Source organism: Hirundo rustica, chromosome 3 (genome assembly GCF_015227805.2).
Source record: "Hirundo rustica isolate bHirRus1 chromosome 3, bHirRus1.pri.v3, whole genome shotgun sequence".
Lineage (NCBI taxonomy): Eukaryota > Metazoa > Chordata > Aves > Passeriformes > Hirundinidae > Hirundo > Hirundo rustica.
This window is the reverse complement of record NC_053452.1, coordinates 22,685,120-22,703,888: the sequence shown is the minus strand read 5'-3', so window position 1 is coordinate 22,703,888 and position 18,769 is coordinate 22,685,120. Positions and strand designations below refer to the sequence as shown.

Here is an 18,769-nt window from a genome sequence, read left to right as displayed (position 1 = left end):
CCCGCGTGGGGCGGCGGCGCCCGCAAACGCGGCTTCGCTCCACCGCCCGACGCTTTACGCGTGAAAGAGGCGCACCCTGGGGTCCCGACATTGCTCTGCGGGAAGGCTTCTCGCGTGGAAAACTTTACCGCACGGGGCACGGCAGAGCAGCCCCCGCCCACGCGGGGGTGACTCTCCTAAAGTTTGCTACCCACCCCTCTCCACGCGGGGCGGCACTTGTCCGCCCCTTGCCGGTGCGCGACAGAGGTGAGGGGGGCGCCCCGTCGGGCCGCTTCTGCCGGCGCGCGCGTCCGTCCGTCCGTCCGTCCGTCCATCCCCGCCGCAGGTGCGCGGCCGCCGCCACCTTCCCGCGGGGGCGGGGCGGGGCGACCCTAACCCCCCCGCGCTCCCCTCTCCTCTCTCCCCGCTCCTGCCAAGTTCTCCCCGTCCCCCCCGTCCGTCCCAAGGAGCCTCCCGATTGGGCGCCGGGCCGGGCCCACGTCACTCCGAGTGTGACGTCTAGTCTTCCTGTTTCCTTCAGCTGTGTCTTAAAGTAAATCTTGTGGCGGTGCGGAGCGCTGCTCGGCTCGGCCAGCCCAGCCCAGCCCAGCCCAGCCCTGCCCCGCGTCGCTCCCGCCGCCCCCGCTCCGCTCCGCTCCGCTCCGCGCCCGCCGCTCCGCTCCGCTCCGCTCCGCTCGGCGCCCGCAGCCCCGCGGCCGCTGCCGCCCGCGCTCCCGCCCGCGCTCGCCCTCCCTCGCGCGATTATCATATTCATCAGCGGCGGGGCTGCCGGCGGCGCGCGCGTGTCCGCGTGTGCGTGTGCGGGGCGCGTGTGGTGTGTGTGCATGTGCGTGTGCGCGTCGCCCTTTCTCTCCTTCCACCGCCAAAAAAAAAAAGCCAGGCTCGGTTTCGTCGCCCTTGCACCGAGTAAGTACCCGCTCACCCTCCGCGCCCCCTCCGTCCCTCCCCGCTTTCTCGGCCTTTTCAGGTCTTTCGGGGTTTATTTATTTTTTTTAATTTTTTTTTCCCCCTAAATTCGCACTTGCTTGGGCTGCTCTAAATGGTCCGGGGGGAGGGGGGCGGTGATGAAATCCCCGGCAAAATATTGATCACCGTTATCAAACCTGTGCTTCTTTTTCCAGGGGGCAAAATTGCAGTGACTTTATTAGCTGAGTAGTTTTAATTCCCCGGTAGATAAAGCGGTAAGGATTTGTGAGCGGTAAGGAGCCCGATGGAGCGCTCACCGTAGCCTGCCCAGGGCTGAAGAGTAAGTGACCTGCTCGTTGTTAGGTGATCCTTCCCCCACTTCCCCTTCTCTCTCTCGCTGCCACCTTTTGTGGACCGCTCTTTATTTTATTCCGTGGGTTGGAGGGCACTTTTGCGGGGACGGAAAACGCAGCGAGTATTTGGCTTCGTGTCGTTGTTCTGAGCTTCTTTCTCTCCCCCCGCCGTCCCCGCCGAAGTTCCCCATCCCCGCTTTAAACTCCTGCTCCGCTCCTCCGAGCCTTCTCTTTGTCCTGTTTATTATAGCTGCCTTGCTTTTTGTCTCTTCCAATTTGCCTGTCATTTGCATGTCGCTACTTCTCCTTTTTAACCCGAGCCGGGAAGGACAGGGACTTTTTATTCTTACTCTTCTTACCCTTGCAATTACTTTTTAATTTCCAAGCGCGGGACGAGCTGCAAATCGTGAAAATGTATAGAAAATGGGATTTAAGTGGTAGGTAGCGAGCGCATGAGAAGAGATCAAATGCAAGTCGCGGGATAAGAGCCTTGATCTGGGAAAAGATTAGGATTATTGGTACTTTCTGTTTGTTTGTTTGTTGTTTGTTGATTTTTATTTTTTTTCCTCCGGGGGGAGGATTTAATTCTTTCTTAGCCGTTGATGGAGATCTTTCTTGGCTTTTTCGATTTTCTCTTTAGCGGCTGAGTGAGCCGGCTCACTTTGCCATGTGTTCGCACGGAGTTAAAGCGCAGGAGGGAGCGGTGTCGGGGGGCGTGGGGCCTGCGCGGAGGGGGCGCGCAGGGCAGCGCTGGGGGGGGCGCGGCCCGGGCTGGGGGGGCGCGGAGTTCGCGGGGCCCGACAGGAGCGGGCGGCGCGACGGGCTCCCGGGGCACGGCTCCCCGGCCGCGGGCACTCCGCGGGGGCGGAGCGGGGCCGCCCCGGGGCCCGCGGCTCTTTGCGGAGAGGGAGAAAGTTGCGCGGAACCCCGCGGTGGCTGCGCGGCGTTCGGTGCGGCAGGGCAGGGCCGCGGGGCCGGGGCAGGTGCGCGCCGGGCGGGGCGGCCGCGGAGCGGGACGCGGGGCGTCCCGGCCGCCGCCACCTCCTTGCGCCGGGAGAGCCGGGGCGGCGGGATCAGCAGCGGGAAGCGGCGCGGGATCGGTGTCCGCGGGCCGTGCGGGGGGCGGGAGGCGCGGGATGGAGCTCCCCAAGAGGCCAGCGTCGCGTCCCTGTGGTCGTGCCGCGGCCGCGGAAGAGCAGGTACGCGGGATGTTAACTTAATGTCTTTTACAAAGTAGGGGGTTTCAGTCGGGGCTCGCAGGGGATGCGGCTGCAGACTAGAGGTACCCTTGAATGTCAGACAAAAGTTGCCAGGACGAGCTTTGGAAAGCCGCTAGTTTCCCACAGGTCCCGAGCTCTCAGGCAGCCCCCACGATGTTTCTGGTTGTACGGCGAGTGTCACCCCAAACCCATCATCCGGGTCTGGATACGGGTGGGGAGCACGTGGAGCGCATCCACGCATCTGTGGCCGTAGCTTGGTGGCAGAAGGTTCTGTGTTGTTGAGCGCAGGGCACAGAAACATGTTTGTGTCACCGTGAGGTGTAAAAGCTCAGATTATTTGTCGCTTCCATCGCCCGTAGAGGTTTGGCAATATGCAGGATGCATTATACAGAGGCGGTTTCCTTAGCTGTAGATTTGCATGTGGTACATATCCTTTATGTCTTCTCCTCGCAGTTTTTCGCTGAGTTGCCATCAATCACGTAAAGTTTACGACCGCTGCAGCTCATTTTGCATTTATTTTACCTGCTTTTCTTGTCCAGAGCTTACCTTTAGCAGCGATATCGCATACTGTGAAATGTTTATTATTACTCAAGGGTAGACGGAGTATCAACATTTCAGGAGTTGAACTGTGATAAAAAGTACAATGTATATACTTTTCCCTAACAGCTCCCTATTAAATTATTCCGTGAAGTATCCTGCTTTCGCTGAATGGCACTGTCGGTGTATACAGCTAACTTCCCTGCCAGTTGAACTCTGAGGCCTCTCAGTTTATGTAACTTATCTCTTTTATGATTGCTTGATAAATTGAGATGTTCGTAAGAATGGACACATTTTCAAATTGAAAAGTTCAATCTGATTCGGGGCAGAATTGTAGATACTGCAATTTGTAGTCTCTAAATGGTGATTTATTCTGACTCAAAGTGCAGCCTAACTGCTAAATTAAGTAATTTAAGAATTGTCATTTAATGATATCGCATAGTATGGAAAAACAGAATATTGGAAAACTTGGGCTGAATTTCTAGTACGAATCTTGAGAACCTTTCGGTATTGTCTCTACACAGGGGCCATGTGAGTTACGTTCTTCACGATCAGGGAAATAACAAGGACCAAACTGTCTTGAGAGGAGGAAAATGTTTTCGGTTTTCTACTTTGAGTATCTTGATTTCTTTTTCTCATTCAAAAGATCTGCTTCCTCAGGCAGTGCCGAGCACAACTACGTGATGGAGGGCCCTGCATCTCCCCAGTTTAAAGGCCTGAACTAATGAGATGCCGAATCCCCCTGTTACTGAGCTCTGTAGTTCATGGGAATTGCGAATGTTTGGCATTCATAGGAATTGCTGAATTGGGCCCTGGGTATCACCAGGTTCATAAAACAAGGGTCGCTTATTTCTTTAAGGCTAAAGAGCAAGCAGCATAATTTTGAAGTAAATCAGGCACTGATTTTTGCTGCTGCTGCTTCTTCTTGTGGAGAAATTGTAATAATGTAGTTTTTTATTGCCTAAATAGTTCCTCATCCTTTCTCCCTTCTTTCAAATTCCTTGATGGGCACCTCGGCTAAGGGATGTGGATAACCTTTTCTCCCAAGAAAACTTGCGTTATAACTGTACAGAAAGGTAGTACTTTCTCCCAAGAAAACTTGTGTCAGAGCTGTACAAAAAGGTAGTACTTTCTCATTAGTGGCTGATGTGATTTTTAGCACTGAACAGATATGGTGAACAGATGTCATCTGTTCTTCGAATTTTAGCTGTGGTTTTGTGCATGAAATGTGCTGTTGACTAGAATAATTTTCATCCTGTGCTTCCTGGCTGATTCTGGCAAAGCCAAACCCTGTGTAGTGCTTTAGAGTGAAAGATCTAAATATTTCTATTAGCAGAAGCGTGTTAAATTTCTTGCGTGGTATTGGCATAATGGGCTGACATGAAGCAGGCAGACACTGGACCAACGAAAGTAGTCGGCTTTTGAAAAGATGGGAACAATTTCAGCTGTATAAACTGATATCTCCTTGAATTCATCCAGGCATATCCATCAAGTTTACCGCTTTTCTGCTGTGTACTTAGTGGCTGTTTACATTAGGCTAGGGTTCTTCAAAGGGGCTGATGAGGGCGAGTTTGAATTTACATCTCCTTTGCATCCTGTAGGTGTTTGAATCAATCAGTAGGAAATTATCAGTATCTTTCTAGATCAAGATGAGTTAACAAAATTGATTACAAAAATTGATTTATTCATAGTGAGTATGGTTAAACACCTGACATCATACTCATTTCGACAGACCATTGTAGCTGAAGGTTTGGTAACAGTAACTCTTGGAGACTTAGAAATTAATCTGTTTCCATTTTAAATGTCAATGCATATCAAATGGATATAAAATAAACCCATGTCTGTAGCTGCTGTGCTCTTAAGAGGTTATTCATAGCTACATTGTAATCATATCTCCTTAAACAAAAGATTTGAAAGTAAATTTGTAAATAAAATATTACTGCTATGTTTATGGACGGACGTAGAAAGTGCTGAGGCCCTTGGTATGATTTTTAATTCCATCGGCATGGAAAACGAGGCTTGGTCTCTGAGGAAGCCACGTTGTGCGAGTTGAGGCTTGAGATGTGGCCGGCGAATTTAACATAAACTACATTCGGCGTGCGAGGAGTATCAAAAGCGATGCGTAAACCAAATTTAACAATCACAAATTCAAAACTCTGTAATTAGGAAAGAAATGGTTCTGGAGATTTCTACCTAGATCTTGACAACCAAAGTCTATCTTGCCAGCTCTATTTTTCTGGAGAGCTGTACAGAGACTTTAAGTGGATAAAATATAGTTTTGAGGCAATTTGCAGCCATAGTGCTGGTGACTGTGTAAAGGACACGTACTTCCTAATTATTTCTCCTCCTCCCCAAGATTTCTTTATTTATTCAGTTCTAATCTAATCAGTCTTGAATTCTGCTTGTCGTGGCTGGGATTCTGCATCCCGCTCTACGTGCCATTCCGCTCCCCTTGAGGTGCAAATTGGTTCTGGTCCTCCGAAAATGAAATATTAACTGGCCATTCAATACCCATTCTGTTTTGTCAGGCTAAAGTAGAACTATTTCTCATATTTAAGCTGAAAGGCACGTAAGCCTTAAAGCTGGCAGCCTGTAGGCTCAGGATAACACCAGGGCAAATGGGAGATGTTGCCTAATACCCAGGTTAAGTGTACAATAACTCCGATGCTTTCAGCTTCCATCGAGGGAAGGAGGGGACATCGCTCCGGAGCACCTCCTGCCGCATGTCTGCAGCGGCAGAAATGGGCTGCGGAGCAGCGGCTGGTCAGGGGCTTGGGGAGGGAAATGGACACTGGGGAGGAAGGATGCATGGCAATGACCTTCCAACCTGGCGCAGGACAGGCTATTTCCTGAGCTGCTGACTCAAGGGTACAGCAAGCCCTCCCCATGTGTGTCCTTGGTTGGGATTGGGCAAGAGGGAGGGAAACAGTGGTCAGGCACCTCGAATTTTCTGGGAAACGTGCAAAACTTGTAACCTGACATGAGGTTTTTGGTGTGAGTCTGGGAACTTATTGCTGGCTCTTAAACAAGCGTAGCTTGACTACATAAAAGGAAGGAAAAGCGAGAAGGTTTTTGGCATTGGTGGGGTTTTTTATGGTTTTCTTATGTTTATATTTTCTTTTCCTGTTGGCAAGTATTGTCATTATGGTGGATGCCTTCAGAATGTCTTAGGTGAAATAAGCAGGAGCTCTTTCAGTTGTCTTTCAATTAGTTTAGATCACTTTCAAATGAACACCACTGGACTGAAAGATCAAACTTGGCCCTGGCTTACTCTGTGCCGGTGTCACCTTCATAAAAGCCCCAGTGGTGGTCACCCCTTTCCAACCCCTGAGGACTTGGCCAGTTCTTTGCAAAAACAACCCTTCTGATATTCCTCAGGTTTTGTTTTTCTTTTTGGTGATCGTCTGATTGTATTCTGCCCCCTGAAAAACTCCATCTGCATCAGTTGGGAGAAAGCGGGAGACAGTCTTTTACATGTTGCCAAGCAGGGCCTGACCCTGCCCCTGCCCCTCACACATAACAGGATTTTGATATCCCTGGACTCCAGGGGCATTCCTTGCAGGGTAGGATGATGCTTCTTGGTGTGCAGGTGGCAGAATTGGGCCCCTGCAACAGAAATTCTTATTATTTTATTATTATCATCATGAGGTAGCCAAACTTAACTCGCTTAATGTACTTTTTGATAAGAAAGTATCTCTGAACACAGTGGCCTGATAGCAGTGTAAGGCTTTGGATGTCACATCTGAATTCATGATTTTTTTGGTTTAAATATATTTTTTATCATTCTTTGCTCTTCTGTATGCAAGAACCAGTAATGTAAACAAACATCATGTCGCTTGCATAACTCTCTCTGACACCAAATCTCTGAAAATTCTTTTAGTAAATCCAGAATACATGAGCAAAGGCTGCAAAATAAACATATTTCTAAGTAGTAATAGCTTTTTTTTTTTTTTCCCATCCTGTTTGCAAACTAAGCATTGACTACTGTCTTGATTTTACAGATTATTTCATGCTGAAATTATGCCTATTTGCATGGATAGTCATTCTTTAAAACTAGCCACAGATGCAGTCCTAGGGAGCATGTAGATGTTTTTACAGGTGAACCGAAAGAGATGGGAGCAATTCCAAAAAGTCTGCGTGCTGCCTTTGGCAATATACCCTGTTATTGTGAAGACTGTGCTCTGTTAAGCAAATGTAAAGTTTAATATTAGATAAGCGTTGCATGAAAAATATTTTAATTTTCCTCAGTGTTAAATTTTAAGAAACAGGAAACAGTGTCTAATGCTTTATGTGCAACGTGAGTTTAGCATCGCTAGTTAATAAGTCACAAATTATGTCAAGAGCCTTTTACAAAATGCAAGGAAGTGTGTTATCTTTTTATGCTGTGTTCCTGGGAAACAATGAGAGTTCATATAAAGAGAAGGTATCTTCCTTTCTCACGCAGCTGATTGATGTTATTTCTTTCATCTTTCCATATTTTTTCTCATCCTTTCTGCATGTCACAGGAAATAAGATTCTGTGTATTCAAAATGCTACATGTAAGTAGGGCTTCACTGGGCATTTGAGATATTGTTCTTGGAGATTTTTCTAAAGCACAGAGATGTGACACTGAACATGCCTCATTTCTGCTATGCAAAAAATTTAACATCATGTATTTTAGTGTATGAAATACAGAATCTTCTGCCTTTGGTAGCGGGGCTTGCTTGGAGAATGTAAGTTGTGAAAAGGGAAGGAATGTATGGGGAATTCAAAACACTGTTGTGGCTCATCAGTGGTACCGACGAGCCTGTGCTAACGAACTACATTTTGGCCTTTATTTGATCACCTCTCTGTAAATAGTATAATACTGACCATAAAATATTTTAATGCATTTTTGCTTTGCTGAATAAATGTTTCCCTAATGATTGAAGAGAAGGTTTGGTTTTTTTTCCCCCCAGTGTAAGCCTGAATGTTCTATGATTTCTTTGCCATTCACATGCACATATACACATATACCATCCTACCTACAATTATTTGAAAGTTGTTTTTGTAATCTTCGGAGGTTTATTTACCGGTTGTGCCTCTCTTTAAAAAGCAAAACTACAACTGTGTTTTTTTGCACTGCAATTGAAATTTTTAAATCCAAATTTTATACAATTTCTTGTTTTAACAATAAATCTTAAATAAGGAATACTTTCATCTTCTTTTGTAACATGTATCTCAATGCCCTAAATTTAATCAATTGGTTGACAGAGGCTGTGTTCTTCTAATCTACTCTTTCTTCTGAAGATAAACAGTATCATTTTAGGCATTTGTGCAAGAGAATCATATTACTGGTGCTTAAGCAGTTTTTGCTTTTTTAAATCTTAATCCATCTTAAACCAGTGGAGCAGAAATATTTAAAAATGTTTCATTTCAAGCAGAGTGCATAATAAATTGCAATAATTGTAATGTGCCATAAATCCCAGAGCCTATGCATTTTGCATTTTATTCAGGATTGAGGTCAGGAAATTTGGAGAAATTTAAAGAAAATGATTCATCAGTCCTTTTGTTCTGTTGGCCAGGGTCCCAGGATTCTTGAGCTGAGCCCAGCTGACAAGCTTTTGAAGATGGCACAATAACAGTCCAGTGATGCCTGACCATGACAGCACAGCCCTCTTAAGCAGGCAGACCAAGAGAAGAAGAGTTGACATTGGAGTGAAAAGGACGGTAGGGACAGCATCTGCATTTTTTGCAAAGGCGAGAGCAACGTTTTTTAGTGCCATGAATCCCCAAGGTTCAGAGCAGGATGTCGAGTATTCAGTAGTGCAGCATGCAGATGGGGAAAAGTCAAATGTACTCCGCAAGCTGCTGAAGAGGGCGAACTCATATGAAGATGCCATGATGCCTTTTCCAGGAGCAACCATAATTTCCCAGCTGTTGAAAAATAACATGAACAAAAATGGTGGCACGGAGCCCAGTTTCCAAGCCAGCGGTCTCTCTAGTACAGGCTCAGAAGTACATCAGGAGGATGTATGCAGCAACTCTTCAAGAGACAGCCCCCAAGAGTGTCTTTCCCCTTTTGGCAGGCCAACTATGAGCCAGTTTGATGTGGATCGGTTATGCGACGAGCACCTGAGAGCTAAACGCGCCCGGGTTGAGAATATAATTCGAGGTATGAGCCATTCCCCCAGCGTGGCATTAAGGGGCAATGAAAATGAAAGAGAAATAGCTCCGCAGTCTGTCAGTCCCCGAGAAAGTTACAGAGAAAACAAACGCAAGCAAAAGCTGCCACAACAGCAGCAGCAGAGTTTCCAGCAGCTGGTTTCGGCGAGGAAAGAGCAGAAGCGAGAGGAGCGCAGACAGCTGAAGCAGCAGCTGGAGGACATGCAGAAGCAGCTGCGCCAGCTGCAGGAGAAGTTCTACCAGATCTACGACAGCACCGACTCTGAAAATGATGAAGATGGCAACCTGTCTGAAGACAGCATGCGCTCCGAAACCATGGACGCGAGAGCCGGCGACTCTGTCGGCAGGTCGGACAATGAGATGTGCGAGCTGGACCCGGGGCAGTTCATCGACCGGGCGCGGGCCCTCATCCGGGAGCAGGAGGTAGCGGAGAACAAGCCAAAAAGAGAAGGTCCTAAGGAGAAGGAGCAAGGGCCAAACGCCTTCCACCCCGAAGGCAAACATTTGGCTGAGACCCTCAAGCAGGAGCTGAACACTGCCATGTCACAAGTTGTGGACACAGTGGTCAAAGTTTTCTCATCCAAGCCCTCCCGCCAGCTTCCTCAGGTCTTCCCGCCCCTCCAGATCCCGCAGGCAAGGTTCGCCGTCAACGGGGAGAACCACAATTTTCACACAGCCAACCAGCGCCTGCAGTGCTTTGGGGACGTCATCATTCCCAACCCCCTTGACACCTTCGGCAGCGTCCCCATGCCTGGCGCCACTGACCAAACCGAGGCGCTGCCCCTCGTCGTCCGCAAAAACTCCTCTGACCAATCCGCCTCGGCCCCGCCGGCCGGTGGCCACCACGCCTCCCTGCACCAGTCCCCGCTCTCGGCCACCGCCGGCTTCTCCACCTCCTCCTTCCGCCACCCGTTCCCGCTGCCCCTCATGGCCTACCCTTTCCAGAGCCCCCTGGGCGCCCCATCGGCCTCCTTCCCAGGGAAAGAGCGTGCCTCCCCAGAATCCCTCGACCTGACCCGGGAGACCACCAGCCTGAGGACCAAGATGTCGTCACACCACATGAACCACCACCCCTGCTCGCCGGCCCACCCCCCCAGCGCCGCCGAGGGCCTCTCCTTGTCCCTCATTAAGTCCGAGTGTGGCGACCTGCAAGACATGTCCGAAATCTCGCCCTACTCGGGAAGTGCAATATCCTTTTCAAAAGATGAGCGATAATTGGCAGTGGCTGGTGGGAGAGGACGAGGGGCCGTGCCGGTGCCAGGGGCCTTCCCCCAGGTGCTGCAGGAGTGGGGTGCTCACGGGGTGCTGGGGGGCGGCTTGGCGAGGCCAAATAAAACACGTGGTGTTGACTGACAGCACTCCTTCAGCAATGGTGTTCACCTACAAAAGCCATTGGCCCTCCCCCAGCCTTTAGTCTGCCTCCTGGGGTCAGGAAGGCAGCCAAACTCATGACCTGAGTGCCAGTGGGTTTCCCTGGGCTGGCAGATCTTTCCTCAGGCAGGGAGGCGATCGAGGGGGCATTGCCCTCGGCCAAAAACCATTCCAGCTACGGCCAGGCCACCTCTTTTCCCTCCCCTGCCAGGCCCATGCGTAATCTGTGTCAATGGTGTAGTGGCTGGGGCTCGCAGAGAGCCGTGGTCTGGTCGTCTGCGAGAGTTCAGCTCTCAAGTGCGTAAGGGAAACGGAGCACAAAAGACACAGGTACTGATATATTCAGGCTGCATCGAGTTCTTTCCCCCACCCAGAGGTCTGTTCCTCAGCCCTTGTGCAGCTGCCTGCTATGCATGATTAACCTCTGTTCAGCCATACACAGAAATCTTTTGTCCTAACATACACAAAGCAAATTATTTTGGAAAGCTGGAGAGAACAATTAAATATAAAACTTCAGCTGTATTAAATTTACAGGACACTTCCCCTGCTTAAAAAAAAAAAAAAAAAAAAAAAAAAAAAAGAAAGATGATAATAAAAATACCTCATTTTAGCTCAATAGCAGGCTTTAGTTAGGGCAACAAGTCCATCTCTGCCTTTATTTAGGCAAATCCAGACATAGTAATATTTTTTTTATTTTTTTTTCCCCCTGGAAACTAGTACTAGGTTTTTTGGTTGTTTTTTCTTTTTTTCTCTTTTAGCTGTAATGCCTCCGGGTCCTTCCATCTTTTCCTCTAATGTGCTTTTTGGTCAAAAAGTTTTGCTTCCAGGTATAGTTGTATTGAAAGCAAATAAAATACCATGTCTACCCCATGTTAAAATTGAGGATTTTGCATGAAGAGTAGATGGATAATTTTTCCCAGCTCTGAGACCTCAGTAGGAGGCAACAACGCAAGCACCAAGCCTTAGATGTATCTAATTCCACTCACAAGATGATGAAACTAATTGCAATGGCATAGCTCTACCACTCTCTGGGTAATGTTAGCAATGCTGAGGATCTTGGCCCCTTTGGAGAGGCATCCTGCCGAGGCAGATGCCTGAGGCTTCGCTTCTTCACTGGGTGTCTTCTAGGTGATTGATACTCTGGTGGTTTTAGAATAATTTAACCACATCTTCTATAGACTTGTTAGATCCTCAGGAGGGTGCTGTCAGGGCTCTAGACCTTCTGGTTACCTGGATTTCCTGCCTCCCATGGTAGTGGGCACCACTGGGGCAAGGCAGGCACTGCGGGTCCAAAGCCCATTACCATCACTCTTTGATTCAGTTTGGGTCTAGTCTCAGTTGGGATTGGTGCTGTCTAACCTGTGTGAATAGTCCCATTTCTAGAAGGGAAGGTGTTTTGTGTTGGAAAGCACCTCCTTTAGGTGTTACTGTTTTTGAGAACCAGCTGGTAGTGGATGTGGTGTTTGAGGTACCTCTTCCCCAGAAAATTACCTTGTTGAGTGTTGGTAGCAGGGAAATCTCCACACTGTCTACATTGTAAGGCCAAGGAGAGGAAGCAGTCTACATGCAACATCACTCCGAGGTGGCGATAATTACTTGGGGCGTTCCAAACCAAAGATTTCTCCTGCATATTGAAATGCAAGTGCAGTGCTTGGAAAGCAGTCCTGAGGTCAACAGGAGAGGCAGCTGAGGGCAAGACTCAGGCCAGGACAATTAATTTCTACCAAACAGTACAGTGGCATACTAATTGTTTTTGTATAAAAGTAGTTCTTCCATCCGGGGAGAGCAGTGAGGAGAGGTGAAACATGCCAAGAGTGTGAACTAGGAGTAGTTCTAGGACAGCCCTTGATCCTCACCACCCGTGGAGCAGGTCTCCCCCACCCCTCCCATTTCTCCCGCTTTCTCCTGCTCGTTCTCCCTGGTGCTCGCTAATGGAGCTTGTTGCTTCTGCTGAGGCAGGGGTGCAAGAGTCTCCTGCTGCTCCAAGGGGAAATGCCTGGTGCTACAGTGATCCCTTTGCTTTTTTGCTGCCCTACTTCTTTCCCTGCCATCGGGAAAGCACTCTGACTTTCCCACCTAGGCACTGGTGCAGATTGCAGTTTGTTCTGGTCTTAGATACAGACCAGATTTATTAAATAACACTTCTACATTTGTACCCTGCTATACAGCTCAGCTGTAGGGATGGATGGTTCTTTTCTAGCAGCAGCTCACATGTCCAGGTAGCTTACAGTTTTCCAGGGAAAGGTGTGGTGTGGAGGTTGGTTTGTTTCTGGTTGATTCTGTCGTGGCACATTTATTTTACATGGTTGAATGTGCACGTATAGGGAATAAATTTCTTGAAAGAAGCAGATCTTTCTTCCCTGCAGAAAGTAACATCTGTTTTCCTGGACAATGCAACCAGGATGAGAACATAAGACCAGCAGATACAGCCAAGTTCAGGTTTTAGTAGAAAGTCAAACACTAAACTAGCCCGGGTTTTGTTTTCTTGGATTCATTTTTTTTAAAACAACGGCTGTAAAATGTGTCTGATCATTCTTTGCTGAATTGCAGAAGGAAATGGTTAATGTTTGTGTATGTTGCTGAACAAGATAAGATGCACCTGCAGTCTGAATTCCCATCTTGGTCATGAATGCAGTCTGTATCTTTGCAAACTAATCTGTTTAATCAAATATTAAGTTTTATTCAAATTCAAAAAGAAACAGACAGTGAATTGTTTTTCTGCATGATCTTTCTTTGTCATGCATCCTCTTTGCATCTCAAGAAAAATAGCCTTGTTCAGTCACAAAACATTTGCATAGATCAAAATTGAAGCACAACAGCAGTTTGTGTGCTGTTAAGACATCTGTAAAGGTGAAGAAGTTTAGCGTGTTCTCCCTGGCAGGAGGGCTTAGAAACATTAGTGCAACTTTCTACAATTTTATTTATTTTTAAACAGAATTCCAGTCCAACTGGAATAAGTTTCAAAGTCCCAATATGCTAAAGCTATAATTAGTGAATTACAACATTTTGAAATGAGGAGTTATTACATCTGACTAGAATTAAACTAATTAAACTAAAAAAAAAAAAGGGGGGGGGGGAAGAGATTGTACAGCGAGCTGGATAATTCTGTGCTGTTGATAAAACCTGGGCCATGAATGAATGCTTTGCAGCCAGCCAGCCCTTCATTGAAGGGACTTGAAGATGCTCTGAGATGCAGTTATTTGGAACTTTGCTGATTAAAAGTACCTGAGGTGTAACTTAAGGAGCAGCTTGGCTTTGCTGCTGCAGATTTTTTTTACCTGATACAGCCTATTCTTACCGCTTTTCCTTCAGCTCAATGTGTGCGTGGGCTAGAAAAGCCTGTTAGAGCATTTGTGGGGGCTCAGGCTGAGAGTAACAGGAGTGAAAGATCATCTCTGCTGAAAAATATTTTTGTAAAAGAGGAGCATTACCTAGGAGGAGGATTGAAGTGCAAATGAATCAAATGCTGTGCAGTGCCACCCCTGTGCTTCTCCTGTTAAAACACACGAGAGCGTGTATGTGTTTTGTCCCCATATGTTTTGTTCCCAGTCTTTCACTTCCTACTTCTCAGGGCTTTGCCATTTTTCTGCTGCTGCTGTGTTAGGTGAGGCAACGTTGTACTGTGTAAACCCACAACTCTGAGACTCTCAGGTTGTTTGAACACCGCTTTAGGTTCAGCTGCAGTACACTGTTCCTCTGATCTTTTATGTTCCTGAGCAGATGTCTTTCATTAATTTATGGATTTATCATCTTTTCTTTCTCTCCTTTTTTTTTTCCTTTGCTTTTTTTTTTTTTTTTTTTTTTTACACCTGGCAGCTGGCTCAAGTTTCAGCAGTTATTGTCTATTTTGCATTACCCATAGAATTGAATGTCATCTGTCTTCACAAAGCTATAGCTAAGAGAATTGAGGCAAGCCACACGAGCTGCTGGGACAGAGCTTGTTTGCGTTCCATTCGGCACCCCTCCTCCCTTTACCTCCTTAATATTTATTTGTGCTCGTTTTCTTTCCTGGCCTTGAATGGGGCTTAGCTCGTGTTCGGTACAGCTGTATGTTTACTGAATCTATTTCATCATGAGTCATTGTGCGTGTGTAAGTATCCTGGAAACAGCTAGTGCTTTCTTGGAAGAACAGTTGCTTTTCAGCCCCAGCACTTAAAAAGGAAATTAAGCAATTGGTCAGTTCAGTTGTTGTTTTTTTTTTTTTCTGAAATAGCAATGGGTTATCTAATTCTTAGCTCTTAAGTCTGTCATTAACTATTTTTTGCTAGATTATTACAGATCATATCTTTTATCACAGTAAAGCGTTAACCTTAGGATCAAGATATACAGATTTGTTGCATATTTGATATTGCTTTAAGGCTGCCAAGTGCTTAAGAACAAGTATAATTTTAATAAAAAATGGATTTCTGGGAATTTGAGTCTCAGAGCATCTTTTAATACATGTTTCAGTCAGTATCAATATCCTCTGGCATTAGAGCAGAAAATATTTAAAAATCTTAAATGCATAAGGAATCCAAATGCTTAGACAACTGTCTAATATGCTTAAATCCAGCAAATCTGAGAGGGTTTTTTGAAGTTTAAGTCCATCCTTGAGCTTGCATTGAAAGAGAATATACACCAAACCCGATGTTAACATGTTGTCGGCGTCAGAGGAATTGCGAATTAAGGAGACTCAGGATTACCTTTTTTTTCTCTCCTACTGGAGTTCCCCTTTGGACCCCCACTTTCCTGAAAGGATCACATAACAAAGTGGATTTCTGGCATAGAAGTTTTGATTTGTCTAAAACTCTTATCACTAAGCAATAGGTGACAGCTTGCTACTATTATTTCACTTACGTATTTTGACAGATGGCACTGCAGAGTGTAATGCTCTTTTAGACTTCTCTATCAGTCTAATGGAGGTAACTGGAGGTTCTTTCAACTCTTCTCTTGGCACAAGAAGTATGTCAGTCATAAATTATCTTCTTTGTAATCATTAAGCATCTAAAACAAAATGCAAGTTCAGCTGAGCCATTTTCCATGTACTTCCAGATAATAAGAGGTTTTTAAACTAATATTGTCAATGTGTGGGTTTTGTTTTTTTTTTAATGCTACATTTTTCTAATCTAAAAATGAACCTTGTAACTGAAATAAAGGGAGAGGGTTTCAGCATATTTCAGGAATTAGAGAAAAAGGAATTTTGCTGAAAAAGCCTAGCTAATCATCAGTCGGCTACTGATAAAAATTAGTCTGGGTTTCCCGTCTCCAGGCCTGGAGTGGGATGTTCTGTGCTGACATGCACCCGGCTGTAAGGCAGAGGAGGCAACTTGGCTGCAGTGCATCTGTCAACTTGGTTGACCTTCCCCCTGCCGTAAGGTGTGAACTGAGAAAAATTCTCAACAATTGTGTTTAGGAGGAACAGTCCTTAGAGAAGCTTCTGGGAAGAACCCTTAATTGACCTTGTGGGGGCTGCATTGATTTTCTCCACGTGCATCTTCATTTCTGATAAATTATAAAGCCATTAATTTGCTGAGGAAATGGCAGGGCCAGCCTGCGGCACAGATGTGACCAGAGCCGTCCTAGCACGCAGTCCACAAAAGGGAGCCAAGAAGCTGGGAGAAAAATCAGCAAGCCGAGATTGTTATGGTTAGCTTCACATTCCCTTGGGAACTCTTTTAGTTGCTTCTGTTTACAGATCTAAAAGGTAATGATGTTTCCAGGATAAATAGGCTGCCTTATAGGGTAAGTGGCCATTTATTGATCTGCTAGCCCACATGTGTTGATTGGTTAGCCCTAAATACATCTCGGTTCTCCAAGGAGTTAACTGTGTAAATCAGGAGGCGACAAGTTTGTGGCAGAGGGATTCAGCAGCCAAGGGGCTCTGCCTACTACAAATTTCACCTTGATTTGCAGGGCAGCCAGTGGAGCAAAGCAACAGCAGGACTAGAGAGAGCTACCCAAGGTGTTAAAATCTATCGACATGAATGGAACAGGTGAAATGTGCTGCCTGTGTAAAACTGCTCGAAATCATAAAGTACGTCTGATTGTCTTACGTGCGTTGGTTTTATTGTGTGTGAGCAGCACAACACCGAGAGGAGAATAAACTTTAGCTGGCATTGCAAAGGAGGAGGAGGGAAAAGCTCCCGATAAGTTTTCTGCGGCACATGCTTCCTGCATTTGTTTCCGTAGCAACAAGTGAACGTACATATGGTGCACAATCCGTAAACTTGCAAGGTCCCTGAGACCCGGCGCCTAAACCGATAGGACACACAGGGTTTAAGTTACATGGCCTCTCATCCCATGTTTGCCTTTTATACAGAAAATTACAACGCAGCAGTTCAAATGTTCATACTTCTCCTGCAGTCTGGGGAGCTGTAGAGTATTCAACGGGGCACTTTGCTAGCTCTGTACATTCAGAAAAGAATTTTCCTTTACTAATCCAATCCTACATGCAGGAAGGCTTGTCACCGAATCATTTGAAAAAGGCCAAGCTCATGTTCTTTTACACCCGGTATCCAAGTTCCAATATGCTGAAAACCTACTTCTCAGATGTAAAGGTAAGAAAATCTCTTCCCCCCAGCTCTTTCTCCTTTCTGCATGCTGTATTTTCTCACAAAATGGTATTGTTTTATCATGTTAGAGATTAATAATATTTCTGGGTATATAAAGGTTACATCCTGACCTTATTCTCTTGTTGTTCTTGTTGAGGTGTACCCTGCTTGTGCCCAGATGAGGAAAGGGAATGTTTCTAAATCTTAAAAAAAAAAAAAAATTAAAAAAAAAAAAAATAGAGCAAAGTAAGGATAATTATTACAGTAAATTAAAGGGTCTTCATTATATATCCTATTAAAAAATGAGATTTTTGTGGTGGTGGAAATGTACTTCCAAGAACATTTTGAAGCAGTTCTCAAGTGCTCCCTCATTGTTTCATTTCGGTTGGTTTCCTCATATTTGTGCTTACATAAGCAGAGTGTAGAATCCCTTTCTTTCTGTCAAAAAGAAACAGTACATTGAAATTCTCCATGCAGAAGCTGCTTAAAAACAAAAGTGATGATTGTCTCTTATTTACAACTTAATTTGTTGTTGATGCAGAGTACACTGAGCATAAGGAGGATGAATAAAGTGACAGATTCAGGCCACATTATTCAAATGAGGATATGAAAGCTGTCGACATACAGCTGCATCCTCCCTCATTCTACAGAATATTAGGACCTCCTGATTTTTTTTCTAAAAGTAATTGTTCCTTCACATCAACTTGATTTTGTGTTAATCATCTAAGTTTTTTTTAAAAAAACACATAGATTGTGTTTTAATGATTATAATGGTATGCATGGTGTCATTATCCAAGTAACTTTATAAACATTACATTAGCTTAAATTAGTTTGTTACGTATCGTCCCCCCCTGCATGTCCTGCCTCAAACAAATTACAGAAATCCTTCTTTTAATCACTTTTGGGTTATGGGCTTTTTCAGTCTTAGTGGAAGATTATCCCACAGGTTGTGAACTTGGCCCAGTTTCTGCTGATCAGTTTTCTTTGGTCAAGTTTCTTGGCAGTTTTTCCCTTTTTTTTTTTTTTTTTTTTTTTTTTTTTTTTTTTTTTTTTTTTTTTTTTTTTTTTTTTTTCCATTTAATGTTGCTTGCACATCTCAATACGCTCGTGCCCCTCACAGCCGTGTCCTTGGAGGTTCCTCTATTCAATGCCATGTGCTGAGCGGATGGTGACAACATTTATAAAAAGGAGGGGGGGAAGCAATACAGGCACTTCCTAGGCTAAATGGCTGGTCAAGAATCATTAAACACACACAAAAAAAGCTGCAAATGGCACAGCGGGCCAAGTGGAGGGTTTGCTCTCAGAGTGGATCCACCTGGAATGGAAAAATTGGAGGGAGCATTTCAGGCAACACTGCTCCGATGAGGTGCCACAGGCAGATGTAGAGCTGGCAGTGCTGCTCAGGAGGGTCTGGGGCTACTCTGTGGCTTTGCCTCTGCAAGTTCACACAGCCAGGTGTACTGAGGCGGGGATATTTTTTCACTGGCGTTTCTGCTTTATTTCCACTTTTTAATAAGATACTCACTTGTGTGTTTGTGTGCACACGGTGATTTTGTCTTCTGACAAAGTTGTGTGAAATACAGAAATTTACTTTAGTTCTGCCTAACATTTATACAGCACCAGGAGAAACCCAAAAAGGCTTTACAAACCACCAGTGTGGGATGGAGTCATTTGTCCAGAAGTGAATGCAGCCACTTCCCTGGGGACA

The 18,769-nt window shown here is 45.7% G+C and overlaps 1 protein-coding gene across 1 annotated transcript in view; it reads left to right on the top strand.

Moving 5' to 3' along the window:
• The first annotated feature begins 808 nt into the window (after positions 1 to 808).
• The window catches only part of PROX1 (prospero homeobox 1), a 47,308-nt gene continuing 29,347 nt past the window's right edge, over positions 809 to 18,769 (top strand). Inside the window, exons 1-4 of the mRNA XM_058419861.1 lie at positions 809 to 906; positions 1,122 to 1,246; positions 8,560 to 10,350; positions 16,956 to 17,067. Coding sequence (XP_058275844.1) covers positions 8,627 to 10,350; positions 16,956 to 17,067 — 1,836 coding nt within the window. The 5' untranslated portion in view covers positions 809 to 906; positions 1,122 to 1,246; positions 8,560 to 8,626. The remainder of the gene's footprint in view (positions 907 to 1,121; positions 1,247 to 8,559; positions 10,351 to 16,955; positions 17,068 to 18,769) is intronic.